At 54.8% G+C, this 18,501-nt stretch overlaps 1 protein-coding gene across 1 annotated transcript in view; it reads left to right on the top strand.

Moving 5' to 3' along the window:
* Window positions 1-18,501, top strand: part of AGAP1 (ArfGAP with GTPase domain, ankyrin repeat and PH domain 1) — a gene marked incomplete at its 5' end in the record, with an annotated part of 529,501 nt that overhangs the window by 168,985 nt on the left and 342,015 nt on the right. Inside the window, one exon of the mRNA XM_077758421.1 lies at window positions 16,476-16,534. Within this exon, the coding sequence (XP_077614547.1) occupies window positions 16,476-16,534 (59 nt within the window). The remainder of the gene's footprint in view (window positions 1-16,475; window positions 16,535-18,501) is intronic.

The raw sequence follows: 18,501 nt of genomic DNA, 5'->3' as shown, positions 1-18,501 counted from the left end.
CCCACCCGTGCTTTGTGGCCCGCGAACCTCCCAGGTGGGCAGCGCTTCCCGTGGGGCCCGGCCGCTGTGGGGGGCCAGCTCCCCAGGCCGCAGGCTCTGGGAGGGGAGCAGCGCGGGGGGCTTGCCCTGAGGGAGGAGGGCGGCGTGGGGCTGGGGCGCGGTCACAGGAGTCCAGGCACCCTGAGAAGGTGGGCAGAGGACGCCCTCAGCACTGGACAGTTCTCAGAGTTCTCCCAAGCTGGTAAGGGGGCTGCGCCCTGAGACCCGGGGCAGTCTGTGTGCCTCTTTCAGGGTCATGTCCTTGGGCCGCACCACTCTCTTCGCCCCCAGGGCAGGGCCTGGTGGGGTCTCAGCCTGGACTGGCCAGCCACCCCCACTCCGCACGCAGGTACCGAGGGCTGGAGGGGAGGACGGGGCCGTGCCCGTGTGAGCACAGGAAGGTATTTCTAGAAACCCCTTAGAAGCCCATCAGAAGCAGAACTTGCCATCCTCTCGCGTTAATGGAGAATTGATTTTAATTAGCTTCTTTACTCACACGTAGGAAGTCTTCTATCTGCTGGAAATATTTTTGGTTCCTCCGCAGTAAGAGGGGTCTTCTGAGTCGCATCCTAGCAGGTGGTAATTAACGGCTCTTCCACTTGGAAAACAGCAGTTTGGATCTCTTGCTAATTTTGCAAAACATCCCAGGAACGTTTTATAAAAGGTGAAAGAAATCGCTGTCTGGTACTGGAAGGCGTGCAAGTAACTGCCCAGGTAGCTTTATGGTTAGTGTAAAGGATAAGGAATACGCAGATCAGGAAGCCCCTTTCTGTGCACCTGCTTGGCCCCTGGTGTAATTAGAAGGTCAGCATGTCTCACACTCAGGCCACGTTACGAGGGGCGAGTAGGCGCCAGGAGGTGGGGGGACTCAGGTTTCTTCTTCCCAGTCTGACCTGGGTTTGCCTGCGTGGCGTTAACGGGACGCCCTGCGGAGCCTCCCCGACGCGGCGAGTTTCCCGAAGGGGCGGTGAGCGGTGCCGGCTGCGCAGGGAGTGTTAACGGCGGTGGGAGACGGCGGCGGGGCACCCGGGAGTCGGGGAACAGATATGTTAGGGGCTCGTATCTGTTACTTCCTCTTAAACGGACCTTGTAACTTCATAACCAGGTGAGAATCTCTGATGTTCATAGTCTGCCGAGTAAGAAGCACAGAAATACTGGAGACCTTCTCCGGCGTTCCCTTCTTCGTTATGCGTCGTGGTGTCTGGACGCGGAGGCTGACCTTTAAAGGCACCACCAGCTGCCGCCTTGACCACCACAAGGACGGGTCATCTGACGCTGTGGTTCTTTCTTCTTTTTTAAAATCTCTCCCCCCGAGAGAGTGTGTGTCTGTGCGCACGAGCTGGGGCGGGAAAGTGGGAGACGGAGAGAGAGGAGTCCAAGCAGGCTTCGTGCTGAGCGTGGACACTGGGCTCGAACCCATGAACTGAGAGGTCATGACCTGAGCGGAAGTCAAGTCGGACGCTTGCCTGACTGAGCCCCCCGGGCGCCCCTGACCTTGTAGTTCTTGGGGGCGTACAAAGAAGCTCCTCCCGAGAAAGCATTCCTGCCTTTTCTTATTATAGAAATAATATGTGCCCACGGCAGAGAGTTAAAACCTAAATCGTTAGCAGATAACTCCCCGCCCCGCGCTGTCCTGCCCCTCGGATCGCCCCCTCGCCCCCGCTGTGAGATCAGCTGGCTGAGACTCAGACCATCTTCGCCATTGTCGATGCTGTCAGACCAGCCAGTCACCCGGCGTGCGGCTACGGGCTCAGGTGGTGCGTGCTGTCACTCAGTTTGTGTGCTCGGGGTGTTAAACTTCGTCTGTCTTGGGGCTTCTGCGTGCGTGGCTGGGGTTTGTCGAGGGTGTGGTGGTTTGGGGGGTGGGGGGGTCTGCACCTGTCCGTTACGGCCGTGACTGCTGAGCTGGGCAGGGGCGGGTGCGCCTGGCGAGAGAGGTAAGAGGTGGGGCAGGTGGCACCAAGAGAGCACTGATGTGCCCAGGACCCCTGAGCGCTGAGCCTGGTGACTGTCCTTCCCAGGGGGCGTCCTGAGTGGACTGAGGTGGACGCCNCCATGAGATCATAACCTGAGCTGAAGTCGGACGCTCAACCGACTGAGCCACCCAGGCGCTCCTTGTTTCCCCAGTTGTTAATTCTTGCACACGACCGGTACCGACCCTGAATGTCCAAGGCAGGCCAGCGGAGTCTTGGATGCGAGGCCAGGACAGAGCCCACGGAGAAGAGAGATGGAGCCGCGTGTCGGCCAGCCCAGCAGACCAGATTAGATTTGCCGGGCACCGCGGGCTAATGGGCAGCACGCTAATCCTTACCGCAGCTACCGTGAAATCACTGCCCGTTTCCTGCTGATGGGCTGCAGGTGTGTGGGGGGTTGGGGGTGGGGGGAGAATATTCAGGCTAACTCTCGAGATGGACCCTGTCCCCATCCTATGAAGAGAATATCCCCCTCGTTTTATTTTTTTTAGTTTGTTTTGGTTTGAGTTTCATTGACATTGAGACGAGGATCATTTTAGCTGAAGGCCATTATGAGGCTGTGTAAAGGATCCGGGGTTTCAGACGCCTCCCTGGGGGTCAGCATGGGCTCGAGTGGTGAGTGGGGCTGGGACCACCCCAGGCACTAGCAGCTGTGGGCCCACATGGAAGACTGTTCTAGAAGAGAGGATTCCAGGTAGTGAGAGCAGAAGGGACCCCGCGCAGCCCTCTCGTTTTACAGATGACGGGACTGAGGCCCAGAGAGCCTAAATGACTGGCTGAGAGTCGCAGGTCTGTGGGTGCGGAGTGCAGATGTGAAGCGAGCTCTGCCCTGTCCCGTCCACTCACCTGCCCCGTGTTTCCGGGGGTCCATCCCCATGACATCCTGCAGAAGTGGTTGACCTCACGGGACTCCTCGCAGCCCCACGGGTGACATTTCTGTGGGTGATGGGGACAGACGAGCGGCCTCTCTGTGCCCTTTTCCCTGCCGTGGGGCATGGGGGGCCCTGGTCCCCTGACCGGGGCTGTAGGGACCCGGTGAATTCTGATCACTCGTCCCCTGTCATCCTCTGGATCCATCGTCATCTGTTGTCAGCCCATCTCTTATCATAAACGTTAATTGCGCCGTGAATTTAGAAATGTTACTGACTGTGTCCAATTCTGTGTGGAATTAAAGCTGCCTGGCCGCCAGGACGGACAAATCCTGCGTATGCGTCGTAAATATCTGCGCCTTCTCTCCGGTTTTCTTCAGCATTTAATTTCACCAGGGGAAATCTCGCTTGTTTCAGCTTTGTCTTCAGGTCACAAGTAGAGCGGCCGTTGCCCACCTCGGCGTCTAATCCGTGTGTCCACTCAGACCCCAGCAAGGAAAACCTTTGTAAACCAGCTCAGAAAAGTGGTTGTGAATTTAACCTCCTACCGATTCCGTTTTCCCTCGTAATTTCCCACTCCTGCCTTTTCCTAAATGTTCCTTATTTCGCCATTTCCCTTTTCGGGGATCCTGCCGCTTCATTTTAGGCATTGACCTGTTTTAAGGAATCCTGAACAGTTCTGCTTACTGTCTGAAGTCTTGTAGAATGTGGGTTCTGACGGGCCTGAGGACAGCGATCGCGGCTTCTCGGCTGTGCTGGGAACCCGCTGCGGGAGGCTGTGTGTCCTTGGCCGTGCGGGCGGGCGTGTCTGTGGGGGGCGTGTCCCCAGGGTCACTATGTGGGGACACTTCACTGCAGCCCTGTGCCATGGGTGCCGGTAGTGTTTCAGGACTGGTGATCGCACCGGCCGTACAGTGAAAACCCTGGTAACCTTCCCCCATTACGGAAGCCGTGACCCGCGGCCGCACCGTGAGCCCTCCTGGGGGACCGTTTGGAGCCTCCTCTGTGCTCAGAGCCTGGGGAGGCAGTGTCCCAGCGGTGGAGCTGATGGGGCAGAGGCCTGTCCCTCTTGCTGGTCTGGGGGTCATGTGGTGGCTGTTGGCAGCCCGGACGCCTGTGGGCATCCGCTGGGCTCTGACCCCCAGTGCGTGCGGGCACACGGGAAGGAAAGAGCCATGGTAGGTGAGCTGTCACAGACAGACCACGGCCAGACCCCACGCCGTGCCCCACAGTTTTCCTTACTCTGCGAGGCGGGGCTGGGGGGTCGGGTGTTGCTGCCCGGGCCTGGGACAGGCTGCGTCCGGCTGGTTTGTGGCCAGGGCGACCTCGGGTGGTGTCTCTGTTTGGGATTGTCCTGAGGCTGAAAGGCTGAAATAGAGGATACAGTTCTGGGCGGCGGATGTGAGAGTAGCTTGTTTCAGGGCAAGTGGGGGCTGGCTTCTCTAACACGGCAGCGTGCCACCTGGATTCCTGTTTGAAGTGGGAATTCAGGGCACCTGGGGGGCTCTGTCGGTTGAGTGTCCGACTTCAGCTCAGGTCATAATCTCACGGTTCGTGGGTTCGAGCCCCGCATCAGTGTCTGTGTTCTTATGTGCATATATGCTGCTTATAGTGAAGGCTTTTAAAAATATTGTAATCTTAGAAGCGCCTGGGTGGCTCAGTCGGTTAGGTGTCTGACTTCGGCTCAGGTCATGATCTCTCAGTTCATGGGTTCGAGCCCCATGTCAGGCTCGGTGCTGCCAGCTCAGAGCCTGGAGCCTGTTTCAGTCTGTGACTCCCTCTCTCTCTGACCCTCCCCTGCTCGTGCTGTCTCTCTCTTTCTCTCAGAAATAAAAACATTTTAAAAAAATTGAAGTGGGAATGTCTTTTTTCTCCTGAAAGTTTGCAACCCCTTTGAATTTCCCACAGGTTCAGTGGGGTTCCCAAACCCCGGGTTGAGTCTTTCCCTCTTTCTAAAACCTCTAGAGCATTTCACAGCCAGAATTCATGCTTCACAGCCGTGGAACATGATCCGGGAAGTGAACAGCCGCGTCCCCACTGCATCCTGCTACCGCAAGGTTCGCAGAACGCAAAGCCCAAATTTGGAAACTGTTTTTGTCTCATCAGTGGTGTTTTGACCACATTCTTTTTTTTTTAATATGTTTTTTAATTTATTTTTGAGAGTCTGAGAGAAACAGCGCGAGCAGGGGAGGGTCAGAGGAGAGGGAGACACAGAACCCGAAGCAGGCTCCAGGCTCTGAGCTGTCACCACAGAGCCCAACACGGGGCTCGAACCCACGGACCACGAGATCATGACCTGAGCCGAAGTTGGATGCTTAACCAGCTGTGCCACCCAGGCACCCCAACCATGTTCTTTCTGCACAAGGCTTTGTGGGCCCTGCTTTTCCTGTGATGTCTCACTCCCCAGGGATGGCATCCAAACTCGTCCCCAAGCTGTCGGGGTTTGGGAGTTAAAACTGGGAGTGAGGCCGCTGACCTAAGGGCTCGGCAGGTGTGGTGTTTTCCAGCAGTTCCAGGAGGGGCCTGGCATCTGGGGACCTCCGTGCCGACATGCGGCCCCTGCCTTGAGCTCGGAGACAGACCTGTGACCGGTGCATGTGTAAATGCTTGTGTCCTGGCTCGGGTCAACAAGAGCTGGGGCGCAGGGCCGTCCGGCCTGGGGAGCCAGCACTGCCCCAGAGGGCCCTTTGCTGCGGGACCTGGCGCCACCCTGGGGTTGTAACAGTGGGACGAGAATGGATGGAATTAGGGCCCAGGCTTCTCGTTGAGTTCCTGCTCACGAGCCAACTATCCGAAGCAGCATCGGCAGTGAAATGCGTGTCCTTCTGAAGGAAACACAGGACTTACTAGAAAGGCCCGGAGCTGCAGAGGACCCGCTCCCCACCCTTTCTGCTTGGCTCTCCTGCTCTCCTTGAGGCTGTAGATGGGCATCCGTTTTCATATTCAAAGAGGGAAAGGAGGCTTCTTCCTCTGTGTTTCCTTTCCTGGGTCCTCACACCTTCCGCTTTGTTTATCCTCAGACACATCCTCCAAGCTGTTCTTGCACACCAGCCACGATGGGGGTGGTGTCAGGGCTCCGGAACCAGGCGCACAGCAGTGCACTTAGGAACACTGTTGGCGACAGCGTAGGGGAGGGAGTCATGATCCTCCGAGAAGTTAAAAACTTGGCGCATTTCCTGGAGTTCATCTGGGCAGGCAGCATTTGCTTCAGGGTCCCCTTGGGGGAGCGAAGAGAGGGCTCGGCTAATCGTGAATAGTGCCAGGAAGGGTTTTGGGTCACATCATGGCTCAAGGGAAGGTGCTTGGGGTTGCCTGGCAGGCCGAGTCTGGTGGTGGGATGGGGGTGTGGGTCTGGTTCGTGCATCTTTGAGGACGCTGGAAAAGGCAACCTGAACTTGCAGGGAACCTTCCCACAGATCTGGCATCCCCGTGGTTTACGCCGTATCCCATTTATTACAGAGATGCAGAGATTTTCACATAAGAAATTAAATCATACGATGCCAGACGGTGCCAGTGCGCTGCTGCTAAGGCCTCCGTTGTCGGTCCTCAGCGTATCATGTATTAGCCAGTGTGCAGCGTGGCTCTTTCCTGCTGCACTGAAATGGATTTCTTTATTTTATTAAGGACATGCATTTCCTTCCTCAGCACAGAAATGATGCCACAGCGAGAGCTGCGGCCCCCAGCCACGCTCCCGTTTCGTGGGGATGCGCTTGCTTTTTCCCATTGTTCCGGTTTATAGTTTGGGATTACTAATGCTTTAAAGTAAAAATAAATGCTCCCTCACTTTTCCATTGCTCACAACAAATGTTTTTTTGTTATTGTTTTAATAAAATCTTTGTGAAATGTAAGGTTTTTAAATAAGCATCTCAGCCCCTGAGGTACTGCGTTGTTTGTAAAATTTCACCCGCAATTTCAGGTTCCTTTTTTTTACCCTTTGTGTCTAATTGCACGAGTTTTGTTCGGAACCTGTGTTTGTGGTCCCTGGAGCCAAATGGGATCGCAGGGAGGAGAGACCATCAAGTCGTTCTAATTGTGGCCGCATGCGGTGCTTCTGGTTGATAATTTGGAAGAAGAAATGAGTCCGTAGCTCTGCTGGGGATTGAGCCCAGCAGCCAAATGATGGTGAGTTTAATGTAGGGAAATGAGGTTTCTTCTCCATTGTCTAATGAAGATCACTAGTGAGCCTTTAGCTTCGGGCTCTGAGCCCTGAGGAAGGGCGGGGCTCTGGGAGGCGGGGCTCCGGGTGGGCGGGGCTCCTGGAGGCGTGGCTTTATCTCCATTCAAGTCCCTTGGAAGAGCTCTTGCTTTAGCTGCTCAGTGCTCCTGCTCTGTTGCTCTGAATAGAGAGGCATTTTCCGGATTTTAGAATTCTGCACCATTTCCCGTATGTATTGTAATTATGCCACATGGATATGATTTTTGCCCACGCATTCATGGGGTGTGGGTTGAGCCATATGAAATTGCCATTTTTCAACCCCTTTCAACCGCAGTTGCACCTGGTTCAATGCCATAGAAACTGGGCTGGGATCGAAAACTAACAGGCAGTACGTTTTAGCTGGTTTTACTCAGTTTAGACCTACGGGCTGCTTTGTGCTATGATAGCCGTGGTGTGATAGCTTGGCTCTCCTGTGGCTCACTGTCGCTCGTGGCCCCAAAACGGCTAGCATGTGTCCACCCCAGTGGCTGCGGTACCCCCGGAAATGGGGTACCTGAAGCCGTGTTCTTCATCATCCCCCAGAGGCAGCAGGAGGGCTTTCCTGTGGGTAGTCGGGCCCTGTGCTGGACACAGGCCACATCCTCTCCTCAAGTCACCGTGGAATCTGTCGGAGGGAAATGCCTCCACTTTACTGGTGAGGAAACTGAGGGTCAGACTCAAAGTCACCTAGTCTGAGAACACCGTCAAGCAGGACTCCTGTCTCCCAGGCTCTGGCACTGACTTCCTCTGCCCTGGGACCCTGGGCATCGATCGGGAGGAGGTGAGCTCCTGTCCCCCACGGTCTGAATTCCCAACATTGCAACTTTACTACGTTTGCAACGTCTGCTGAGCAAATTTTGAAAAGCTGAAGCACTGGCGTAGCTGAGCACAGACCTCCTGTGGGGAGCCTGTTGGGAACACACATTCGGAAGTTCTTTCGTCTTTAATTGAAGCGTTAATGTTGCCACACAAGGTTATGCTCGGGTCAGGTGTGCGTCACCGGGTGCTGTCCGGGCTACGTGAGGTCCCTACCTGTCATTACAGTCACACTGCATTTCTCATCCCCTCTTCCCCGTGACTCGTCTATTTTATAACTGGAAGTTTGTGCCTCTTTGTCCCCCCTGCTTATTTCGCCCATCCCCCACCGCCACCCCCTCTGGCAACCACCAGTTTGTTCTCTGTACTTACGATTCATGTTTCTGGTTGGTTTTTTGTTCCACGTATAAATGAAATTATGGGGCCTTTGTCTCTCTCTGACTTAGCTCATTTAGCATCATTCTTCCAGGTCCGTCTGTGTGGCTGCAAGTGGCAGTATCTCATCCACTCTCACGAGAGTGAATCTTCCACTGTGTATCTATTCCACTTCTATTCATTCACCCATCTGTGGACACTTAGGTTGCGTCCACGTCTTAGCTGTTGTAAATAATGCTGCAGTGAACGTAGGGGTGCAGATATCTTTTTGAATTAGTGTTTGCATTTCCTTCGGGGGGAAGTACCCAGTGGTGGAACTACTGGGTCATATGGCATTTTAATTTTTAATATTTTGAGGAACCTCCATACTGCTTGCCCCAGTGGCCGCACCGGCTTACACTCCCACCCACAGGCCGCACCAGCTTGCTTCCTCCACATCCTGGCCAGCTTGTATTTTCAGTAAAGGTCCTGAAGCTCTGAGCTGGAGTCTGAGGCAGAGCAGGGTGGGGAGTAGACTTTGAGGAACACAGAAGATAAAAGAGGGAGGGACTTCAAATCTGCCCCTGCTGATGTGACCTTTGAACCCAGCAGCTGGGGGCAGTGAGACGCTACCCTCAGTCCGCTGCGCTGTTTCATGAGCCTGGATCATAGCAGGTGCTCAGGACATGGTTGTCAGCATCACATGCTCAATTGTAAAGCACGAGTGAAATGCTGTGTTTTGTTTTCTCTGTGTGCTTTGTTCACTATGGATGTACAGGGTTGATGGACAGTGGGAAAGGCACGTGTACTCTGAGCAATGTTCTAAGTTTTTTTTTTTTTTTAATATTTGTTTATTTTTGAGAGAGAGCGAGCGTGAGCAGGGGAGGGGCAGAGACAGAGGGACACACAGAATCCCAAGCAGGCTCCAGGCTCCGAGCTGTCAGCACAGAGCCCGGCGCAGGGCTGGAACTCACGAACTGTGAGATCATGACCTGAGTTGAAGTCAAATGCTTAACCGACTGAGCCACCCATGCGCCCCAGGTTTTTTGTTTGTTTTTTTTTTAATTACTGAAATCATTTGTCTCCAAACCAAATTAGCTCTGATGGAAAAATTGCATTGTTTGCCTGTATCGCAAAGAAAAGTAATTGCACGTTGTAAAGAAGATGTGCTTTTTACTCATCATTTCTGGGCTCCTGAGAAGCCTTTCCCAGGGGTGTCACTGGTGAGAGGACATTTGTGTCAGTGGGAGGGATGGGGCAGGAGGTCCAGGAGAAAATAAGACGTATCCCTTTTTTATCTGACTTTAGCTCCCGCCCCCCACCTGACATGCTAGGAAGATCATCCTTAATTATTCAATGTGAAGTTTAGATTCCTGTGTTTATTCTTACAGAGTGCTCATTTTCCCACAGGAAGTCACACTGCAGCTCAGCGCTTTTCTGATGTCAAAGTGCAACTGCTCGGTCCAGGCTCAGCAGAAATGGGACGTAAAGAAGGGGTAATTTCGGTGGTAGATTTTAGATTTTACCCCCAGCGTTCCTGGGGATTGCTGGAACCCAAAGGTTAATGTGGTCTGCGGCCGTCTTCACTTATGCCCCACATGTAAATTAACTCAGAGGTGTTGGGGGGGGAAGTGCCCAAGGATGAGGTGTAATTTCTTAGCCAGTTTGCAAAATTCTGTCCGTTTCAGGACCTGAATTTTTGCCTTCAACGTCAAGAGCGTTGAAGAGTCGGTGCTGTGATAGTACAAAATACAGTGGCACAAAGGGGGACAGCAGGTTTTCTGAAGTCTGATATGGGATTATCGTGCTTCCGTCTGCTTGCCCGGTGCTTTCTTCGTGTGTGTTCCTGCCATTAGAGTTAGATGATCAATCCGTGAGCCCTGATGGGCGGCAGGGAGCTGATGAAGCACTTGGGACGCCGACATGTGCCCCCACATCCCATCCGCGCCCCATCGTGCGTCCGCTCCTGCTCTTTGGTGCACAGGGAGGTTTCCAAAAAGGAACATGTCTGGCTTTCAAGCTAGAACGTATATTTTTGGTGCAGTGTAATGAGGGCCTTAAAATCCCCGGTTAAATTGGTGGTTCTGCATATGAATATTTTTGAGGACAGACCTAAAGCCGGGTTCCTTGGTTACTGTTAGCAGCAAGCAGAGAGTAAAGGGAGTTTAGTAGTCAGGACGGATTTCAAGAAAATCTGGGCAAGGGAACCCTCGCCATTCTTCCTGGAGTAAAAATGAAAATAAACAGCTGGATGGTTTTGGTTTTGGTTTTTTCCTGCTCCAGATGCTCTTCGGGCCGTCCCCTTACCTGGCAGCATCTGTGGGTATTTGCATTCCTTGGGGTCCGGAGTCTTGTCTCAGGGTGTGGCTGGAGGTGGCCCTGGAAGGGGAGGTTCTGGAAGGATCAGGCTCTCTGGCCCTTGGCTTTTCTCTAGTGCTTTTCTTAGAAGAGCAGCTCGTACTCTGGGGATTGGAGCTTTTCTCTGAAATCAGCCGCGAGTCTTCTGTCACAGGGTCTCTTAAAGGAACAAGGCAGGACTTTGGGATGTCAGGGGGAGATGCTTTCCTGAGACCCACTAAACGGTCCGGCCCGTGCGCGCATCCCCTCGGAGGGGGCACAGCCTGTGTCTTGCGGAGCCAAACAGGACACGTGCACACATGTCATCGAGGGGTGCCTCGAGGGCGACGTGGAGGCAGGCTGGTCCTGGGGCCAGCAGAGCAGGGCAGCCCAGAGCCGGAGGCTCCTGTCTCTGGCAGGTGATTGCAGGCTTCTGTTTGCATTTCCAAGTTATCTGAGCTGCTCTTGGCCTCGTGGAAGGCCCTCGTTTCACCCTCAGCTGGTAGATCAGCAGACCTGGCCGGCCCCGCGCCTCGGGGGAGGAAGCCAGCTGGACACCGGTGCGGGGCCACCTTTCCCGAGAGCAGGGGGCCCTGCCTGGAGGAGAGGGAGGCAGGGCCTTTCTCCTGGGCGTTTGTACGACCACCAGCAGCACGGGCACTGCGCCAGCAAGTCCAGACTCACGCCCACCCCTCAGAAGGAAGAACAGGGGTTGAGGGGGCGCTGAGCAGAGCTGGCCGCAGCAGCGCGGGCAGTGGGGACCCCCACCCTGGCCCCCGTGCAGGTGCTGAGCGGGCCCTCTCGGTGAGGCATCTGCTGGAAGCGGAAGGCGAGTGTCTTTAGCAGGGGCCCGGGCAGCCCCAGGGTCGGTGGTCTTTCCGCTCTGACCCTGAACCCCCTCCCCATCGGTGTCTCGTCCATATCCATGCGGCGTGTGTGCGTGCTTTCCGTTCAGGACCCTGGGTGTGCGGGGGACCCAAGCGGGGATAAAGCACTGCAGTGTGAGCAGCTCCTGCCTCGGGCCGCCTCCGCCAACTTGGAATGACAGTCCGGGCACAGCCCCGCTCACCTTTATTTCATTGTGTATTTAAAAAGATGATTAAAATGAAGGAAAGTCGACTGTGAAAAAACACAGGTAAGCCGAAATACAAAAATCCCCATGCAAAATGCACTCCTAAATTGGTCACCCAGATACTTTGAATTGCACCCCTCTTGTGAGCGCGGGTTCTCCGAACCCGGGGACCTCACCTTTGGACGCCCTGCTGGGGCAGCCTCTCCACACGGCTTTGGGACGATGACCGTGACCCTGTGTGTACCTCTGGTTACCAAGCATTTTCAGTCTGAGGTGTCCCGGACTTGGTATATCTTCAGACGAGGTTGAGCTGGGAAGGAACTCTGCTGACACGCACCTGTAGTTATTTGGAACTTTCTGGAACATCAAAACAGTAATACGCCATGGGCATGGCCTGGGGATATGTGCCACTTTGACAGTGGGATTTGCTGTGTTTTCCTTCAGTTTCACATATTTTGGTTCTCAACTCAGAATAAGGAAGGTTAAAAATTTCTATTTAATTGAGGGGCACCTGGGTGGCTCAATCGGTTGAGCGTCCGACTTCGGCTCAGGTCAGGATCTCACAGCTCGTGAGATTAAGCCCCACGTCAGGCTCTGTGCTGACAGCTTGGAGCCTGGAGCTGCTTCGCATTCTGTGTCTTCCTCTCTCTCTGCCCCTCCCCTGCTTGCACTTTGTCTCTGTCTCTCTCAAAAATGCAAATATTTTAAAAAAGAAGAATTTCTGTTTAATTGAAAACATTGTTTCCCCCTGATATTGAGAAACTGGCTATCTGCCTGTTCATGTAACTGCCCCCGTGTCCTGGGGACCCCACCCTGTGACTCTCCATAACCACCCCTGTCTAGGGCTGTGTCCTTCAGAATTCTGTTCCAGAGAAGCTAGTAGTTTGGGTTTTTTACTCCAAATAAAAGTTCCTCATTACTTCGTGGTCCCTCATCTTGGAGTTCTTTGAGGGTTTCTTTTTAATAATATTTAAATTTCAGTCCTGTAATTTGAGTTGGTGCCTCGTTAATGGGAAGAAATGATTTCATGTCGTCTTTCTCCCTACTGTGCTGGGGTCGCCCGTGGCTCCAAGCAGCGGGGGGCCTTGCTGCCCCCAGAGATGGTGGCGGAGGGAGCCCTGGTGTTGCCCGAAGGCTGCGAGCCGCCCGTCGGGGATGACCGCTGTGTTTTATTTTAAACTCAAATTCCATAGCCAGTGTGTGAGGATGCATTTTCTTAGTAATACCTATCGAGGGGGGCGTTGAGTGGGGCACACAGTGGGCTCTTCCAAAAATAAGACACAGCTTCTGTGACTTTGGATTCCTAGCTGGCTTGAGAACACACACACACACACACACACACACACACACACACACTCCCACAGGTGTGCCTCCAGTGCGTGTTCATTCTTCCAGTGTCGCTGCCCTGGGCACTTGAAGGGAAGTCGGGCTGCAAGCCTGCTCTTGGCCGCTGGCCGTGAGATGCACCGGCTCCCCCAGACGGGCCCACGGCCTCCAGCCCTCAGAAAGGTCTGCCAGGGGAGGAGGGTGAAGGCGTATCCCGGGATCTTCATCTTTGCAAGTCTTTGGTTATTTTTCATTTAGCCTCACCTGAGGCAGCCTTGTTCTGACCAGTGATGACGGTTTTTATGTATTTTTTAAGTTTATTTATTTTTGACAGAGAGAGAGAATGAGCCCGGGAGGGGCAGAGAGAGAGGGAGAGAGAGAGAATTCCAAGCAGGGTCTGCACTGCCAGCACAGAGCACGATTCGGGGCTCTAACTTGGGAACCATGAGGCTGAGCTGAAACCAAGGGGCAGACACGTAACCGACTGCGCCACCCAGGCGCCCCTGTGATGAGTTTGTAAATTATTTTGAATGGAAGATGATAGATTTTTTTTTTGTCAGTTAAGCGTTTATTTTAATCTGGTGGCCACTAACACAAATCCCCATCGGAGCCGGGATGTGTTTGCAAGTAAAGAGGTGCCACGCCTGTGTCCCAGTGTTTACGTGGCCCTGGACCTTTGTCCAGTGGGCCTGCGTAATTTCTAGTGCATACTTTTAAAAAATGTTTATTTACTTATCTAATTATACTTTTTAATGTTTATTTTTGAGAGGGTGAGAGCGAGGGAAAAGGAGTGTATGTGAACAGGGGAGGGTCAGAGAGAGAGGGAGACACAGAATCCAAAGCAGCTCCAGGCTCCGAGCTGTCAGCACAGAGCCCGATGCGGGGCTCAAACCCACGAACCATGAGATCATGACCTGAGCTAAATTTGGACACTTAACTGACTGAGCCACCCAGGCACCCTTATTTATTTGAGAGAGAGAGAGAGAGAGAGAGAGAAAACATGTGCACACGAGCAGGGGAGGGGCAGAGAGAGAGTCCCAAGCAGGCTTCCTGCTGCCAGGGCAGAGCCCAGCATTGGACTCAAACTCACGAACTGTGAGATCGTGACCTGAGCCCTGATGAAGAGTTGGGTGCTCCAGCACCTGAGCCACCCAGGCAGCCCTTTCTAGAGCCTGTTTAATATTTGTCACGATGAACACAACCTTAGGTGCCGTGCGATAAAGAATCAGCACTTCGCTGAGGAATCCTGCTCCGTTTCATTTTTATGCCTGTTGCCTTATTGTTGTGGTTCCTATTAAACACTGTATTGTACACGTGTTTTACATGCCAGTTGGGAGAAAGGTTAACAGGTTTCCAGAGGGAACCGTGCAAGAGCATCTCCTCATTGCTCTTGTCCCCAGACCGCCTGCTTCCCAGTCCTTCAGTCAGGAGCTGTTGACCGGAGGAACTCTCGGCCAAGCCTGTCTGTGTGTCTTGTATTTGTAGTGCCCCTTGCACACACCCCCCCCCACCCCACTCACCGTGGCTTGGGGACAGTTGCATTTCTGCGTGTTGAGCCTTCGTGCGTTCTTGCCGGCCCCTTAGTGTTCCGTTATGCGGAAGTATCAAAGTCTGCCAACCCAGCCTTGCGTTCCTCACACGTTACAGGACCAGGGCACAGCTGGGACACTTGGAGCGTACAGTTCATGTCGGGAGCGTCACGGTCATTGACTCTCCTGGATCATTGGGGCCACCCTGTAGGTCCTATAAGGCCACATCCCCCGTTCTTTCAAGAGCACAGTTGAGGACGGAAAAGACGTGGTTTGCGACTTGATCACAACGCCGGTCACCAGGGAAGGTGTTAGCTGCCGTCCACCCGGTGCCCACCCCGGGCCGTCTCCGTGCTGACGCCATCGGTGTTCATCTGTTCATCTGTGTGCAAGCTGTGTCTTCTCTGTGGCGCATTAGGGGCTGCTGGGTCACCGGTGACTGGGCGTTCAGGTGCACAATTAATGTGCACCCCCAGTAGTCAGCCCCCGATGTGCTGGCTGCACCGGGGCGCAGAAGCAGCTGGCGCTTCTTGTTTTCACGAAGGTCTTTCCTTCTGAGTTCCTGCCGACGCACCTCTGCCCGCGACTCTGCCCGCCAGCCAGGCACTCGGGTCCCCAGGGGTCCCGGGTCTCCCGTCTTGAACCCCGGCCCCTTCCAGCTTCCAGCTGAGGTTTCGGGCCTCCCGGACGTGTCTGCATCCGCCTTGCGTTTCCCCGTCTGCTTACGGCCGCCCGTCTTCTCCCTGTCCACCCCGCCGTCTTCTCCTGAGCACAGAGGCCTCTGTGACGGGCCATCCCACCTCCCAAGCATCTCGCAGGGCCGGCGGAGTCTGCTTTCTTGGGCGGCCACCTACCTCATTTTCGTGTCACTGTGGATCGTGCCCACCTCGCTCTCTCCAGACGCGTTGCTTGTCCCTCTGCGTGATCCCATCCCCAGCGGAATCGCACGCTTATGCCCCTTGCATCCATCCCTGCACTGGTTTGATGAGAACGTCATGCATTTATTGAAACTGATGGCATTGCTTGACTTGTAGGTATTTTGCGAATCACTTTACTACTTCTTGGACATAACACAGTGATGAAGTTCTCTGAGTTTCTTGAAATACATAGAAAGTGAATCCCAGTTGGAATGAGAGGTGTTGGCCCTCACTGCTTGTGGGGGGGACAGTTGCCATGTCTTTGTGAGCTCACCCCCTGCGTTCATTAGTGCGTAGTGCGCGTGGCTGTGTGGAGTCTTGTCCTTAAGGGATGGTGAGCAGGGGGCTGGGGCACCCGGTCATCTGCGTCCTCTGATGTGGGTGGGCCCACCTGCCCTGACCTCCGTGATGGCCGCCCGCTGTGCTGGCCAGGGTGGGACTGGTCTCTGCGGGGGCCCTCGTGGTGGCTGGGTACCCCTCGTCTCTGGGACACATCTTACAGTCATGCCTGGATCTTCGCCGTGTCCTGTGTTGGGAGGTGCAGAACCCCAGCTCAGAGCCTTCCGAAGTCTGGATGGCTGTGGTATCATGCACAGTGGGATTTTCCAAGCCCCGTCATTTCTGCGTGACTTGGTTGGTGGGATTTCAGACGAGACTATCTTAGTGAACAACTGAAAGACCAGGAGTGGCTCCAGGGGCAGTTCTGGGAAAACCTGGGGCCTCCTTGGACTCCCAGATGGGAAACGAGCAGGATCAGAAGGGTCTTAACTCGTCCCCTGGACAGTGTGGTCCTGGGGGCCTCGGGCGGCAGGGACGTTCGAGGTGGGGAAGAACTAAGCTCTGGGGGCCCCTGGCGGTTGGATGGAGTGTGCACTGCGGTTTAGGAGACCCAGACTTGGAACAGGAAGGGGGTGGGAGTGGCGTGAGGATGTGGGTCTACACCATCCCTGGTCGTTTTCTGGCTGGGGAAGTGGCACGTCGGGGGTGTTTTGACTCTGCCCTGAAGTGGGTTGTGGCACCTAACTCTGCTCTCCCTCCTGTTTTGCAGATGCCTTTGTGAATAGCCAGGAATGGACGTTAAGTCGATCTGTCCCGGAGCTCAAAGTGGTGAGTGGACCTTCTGGCCTCAGTGGTCATCCTTCCTCACCCGCAGGAGAGCGGGGCTGTGTGAGAGGCGGGACGTGGCGTGCGGGCACGCCCAGGCCTGCATCCCGAGGGGCCTGCTTGTCCCGGGGCCCGGGTGGGGCCATGCTTCTGGGCACGTCCTGGAAAGGGCCAGGTGCAGCTGACCATTTGGGACCAGAGCCCTGAGCATGCCTGGGGTGGCCACGCCGGTCCGCCCATCGTTCTGGCTCTCCTGCCCGTGTGCACACATGTGTGAGAGTGTCACACACACACACACGCACAGACGGGCCTTCATTTGTCCTGTGCCAGGATGCCGTTGACGTGGGAGGTTTCTGTGAAGTTTTGGAATTCATCATTTAAAAAAGGTCACTGGTCGTTTACTGTGTGACAGAGTAATGACATGAAATTAAAAGAAGATTTTGTGTTTATTAAAAACTTTATTCTTTCAGTGAGATCATTTAAAGCTTCAAATGGCTGTACGTAAAAAGTGATTTGGTGCTTTGCAACCGCACCTTTGAGCACGTGTACACCATGTTCCCCACGTTAGGACGGGGGGGAAGGGACCAGTATAACCTTTAAATAGTCATGTTCTTTGTCATAATGTAAATAGCATTGGGGAGAAGTATCTGTGTGTGTGTGTGCACGCGTGTGTGTGTGTATGCACATGTTCGTGTACTTACTTACATGTAAGGATACGGATCTGTATACATGCATATATACTTATGTGTATGTGCGTGTAATTTGTGTGCTCTGTGTGTGTATGTTTATATACATAGATGTGTGTGTATTTGCCCAGGGTGTGTGTGTGTGTGTGTGTGTGTGTGTGTGTGTGTGTGTAGATCTGCATATGCCTGTGTGTATGTGTGTGTGTATGTATATATATGTTTCTACGCATAAATGTGTGTGTTGTGGTGTGTATATGTGTGTATAGGTGTGTGGCCTGGGCGTCTGCTTTGAACCCCCCAGCGGTGGCCCTGACGGTAGAATGCAGGCAGACAGGCCCTTCTGGCTCATTCCTGCCAAGGACGGGCGGCCTGGGCACAGGCCTCTCTGTCGGCCCTGGCCCCTCGCGCTCAGCCCCTCCCTCCCTGTGCCCTCCATCCGGGCTCTGTGCTGCTGTTGGCTCCAGTCTGGCTGCCAGCGACCCCCCCGGAGGCCCCCGGACACCACAGGCCCAGCCTCAGTAGTGCTTCGCGGGTGACCCAGGGCAGGGGCCCGATCCTGCACGTGTCTCGCTTCTGAGATGAAGAGACTGGGCCCACAAGGAACGTGCTGGACCCGGAAGAGAGTATAGATGTGACTTGTCGCCAGGAGAAACACGTGTTTAAACCTGAGAGGTAAAGGGTGACGTGGGAAGCCTTGCTGAGATCTGCGTGCCCGCCTGTCGTGTCCGACATGCCCGTTCCCGCTGCCACCGCTGGCTGTCTTGGTTGGGGGACACCCCTCCCCGCCACAGCTCTGACCTTTATTTGCAAGCACCTGCCGGCAGGTTCCCTTCCTGGGGGGAGGCGATGGGTCTGCCGGCCCCGCACCCCTTCCCGAAGCCGGGGTCCTGCCTCGCGTTCTGTAGCCTGCCACAGGATTCCCCGCGGGCATGGTCAGGAGGCGCTGGTCGAGTGAGTACTGCAGAGTTGGCCGCACTGGGGCTGGAGGTCTGGGGGGAGATGCACGTTGCAGAGACGCCCTCAGCCCCACGAAACAGCCCCGGGCACCTGCATGTTCCACGACCAGGGCGCAGCGACAGGAACCGTGCCGTGGGGACGGCGACACGGGCCGCGCGGGAGGCGCTCGCTCTGTGCCGGCCGTGCGGTGTGGGCCTCACCTGCGTCTTGCTGTCACCTGCCTGCTGCCCACGACTCGGTACTGTTCTCCCCCCATCAAGACAAGGAAACACCCTCAAGTCCTGAGAGTTCCCGAGCCGCACGCCACCAGCAGGGGGCGGTGCTGGG

The sequence above is a fragment of the Crocuta crocuta genome, unplaced genomic scaffold (assembly GCF_008692635.1).
Source record: "Crocuta crocuta isolate KB4526 unplaced genomic scaffold, BGI_CrCroc_1.0 scaffold290, whole genome shotgun sequence".
In the NCBI taxonomy this organism is placed as follows: domain Eukaryota; kingdom Metazoa; phylum Chordata; class Mammalia; order Carnivora; family Hyaenidae; genus Crocuta; species Crocuta crocuta.
This window is presented reverse-complemented; position numbering and strand designations above follow the sequence as displayed.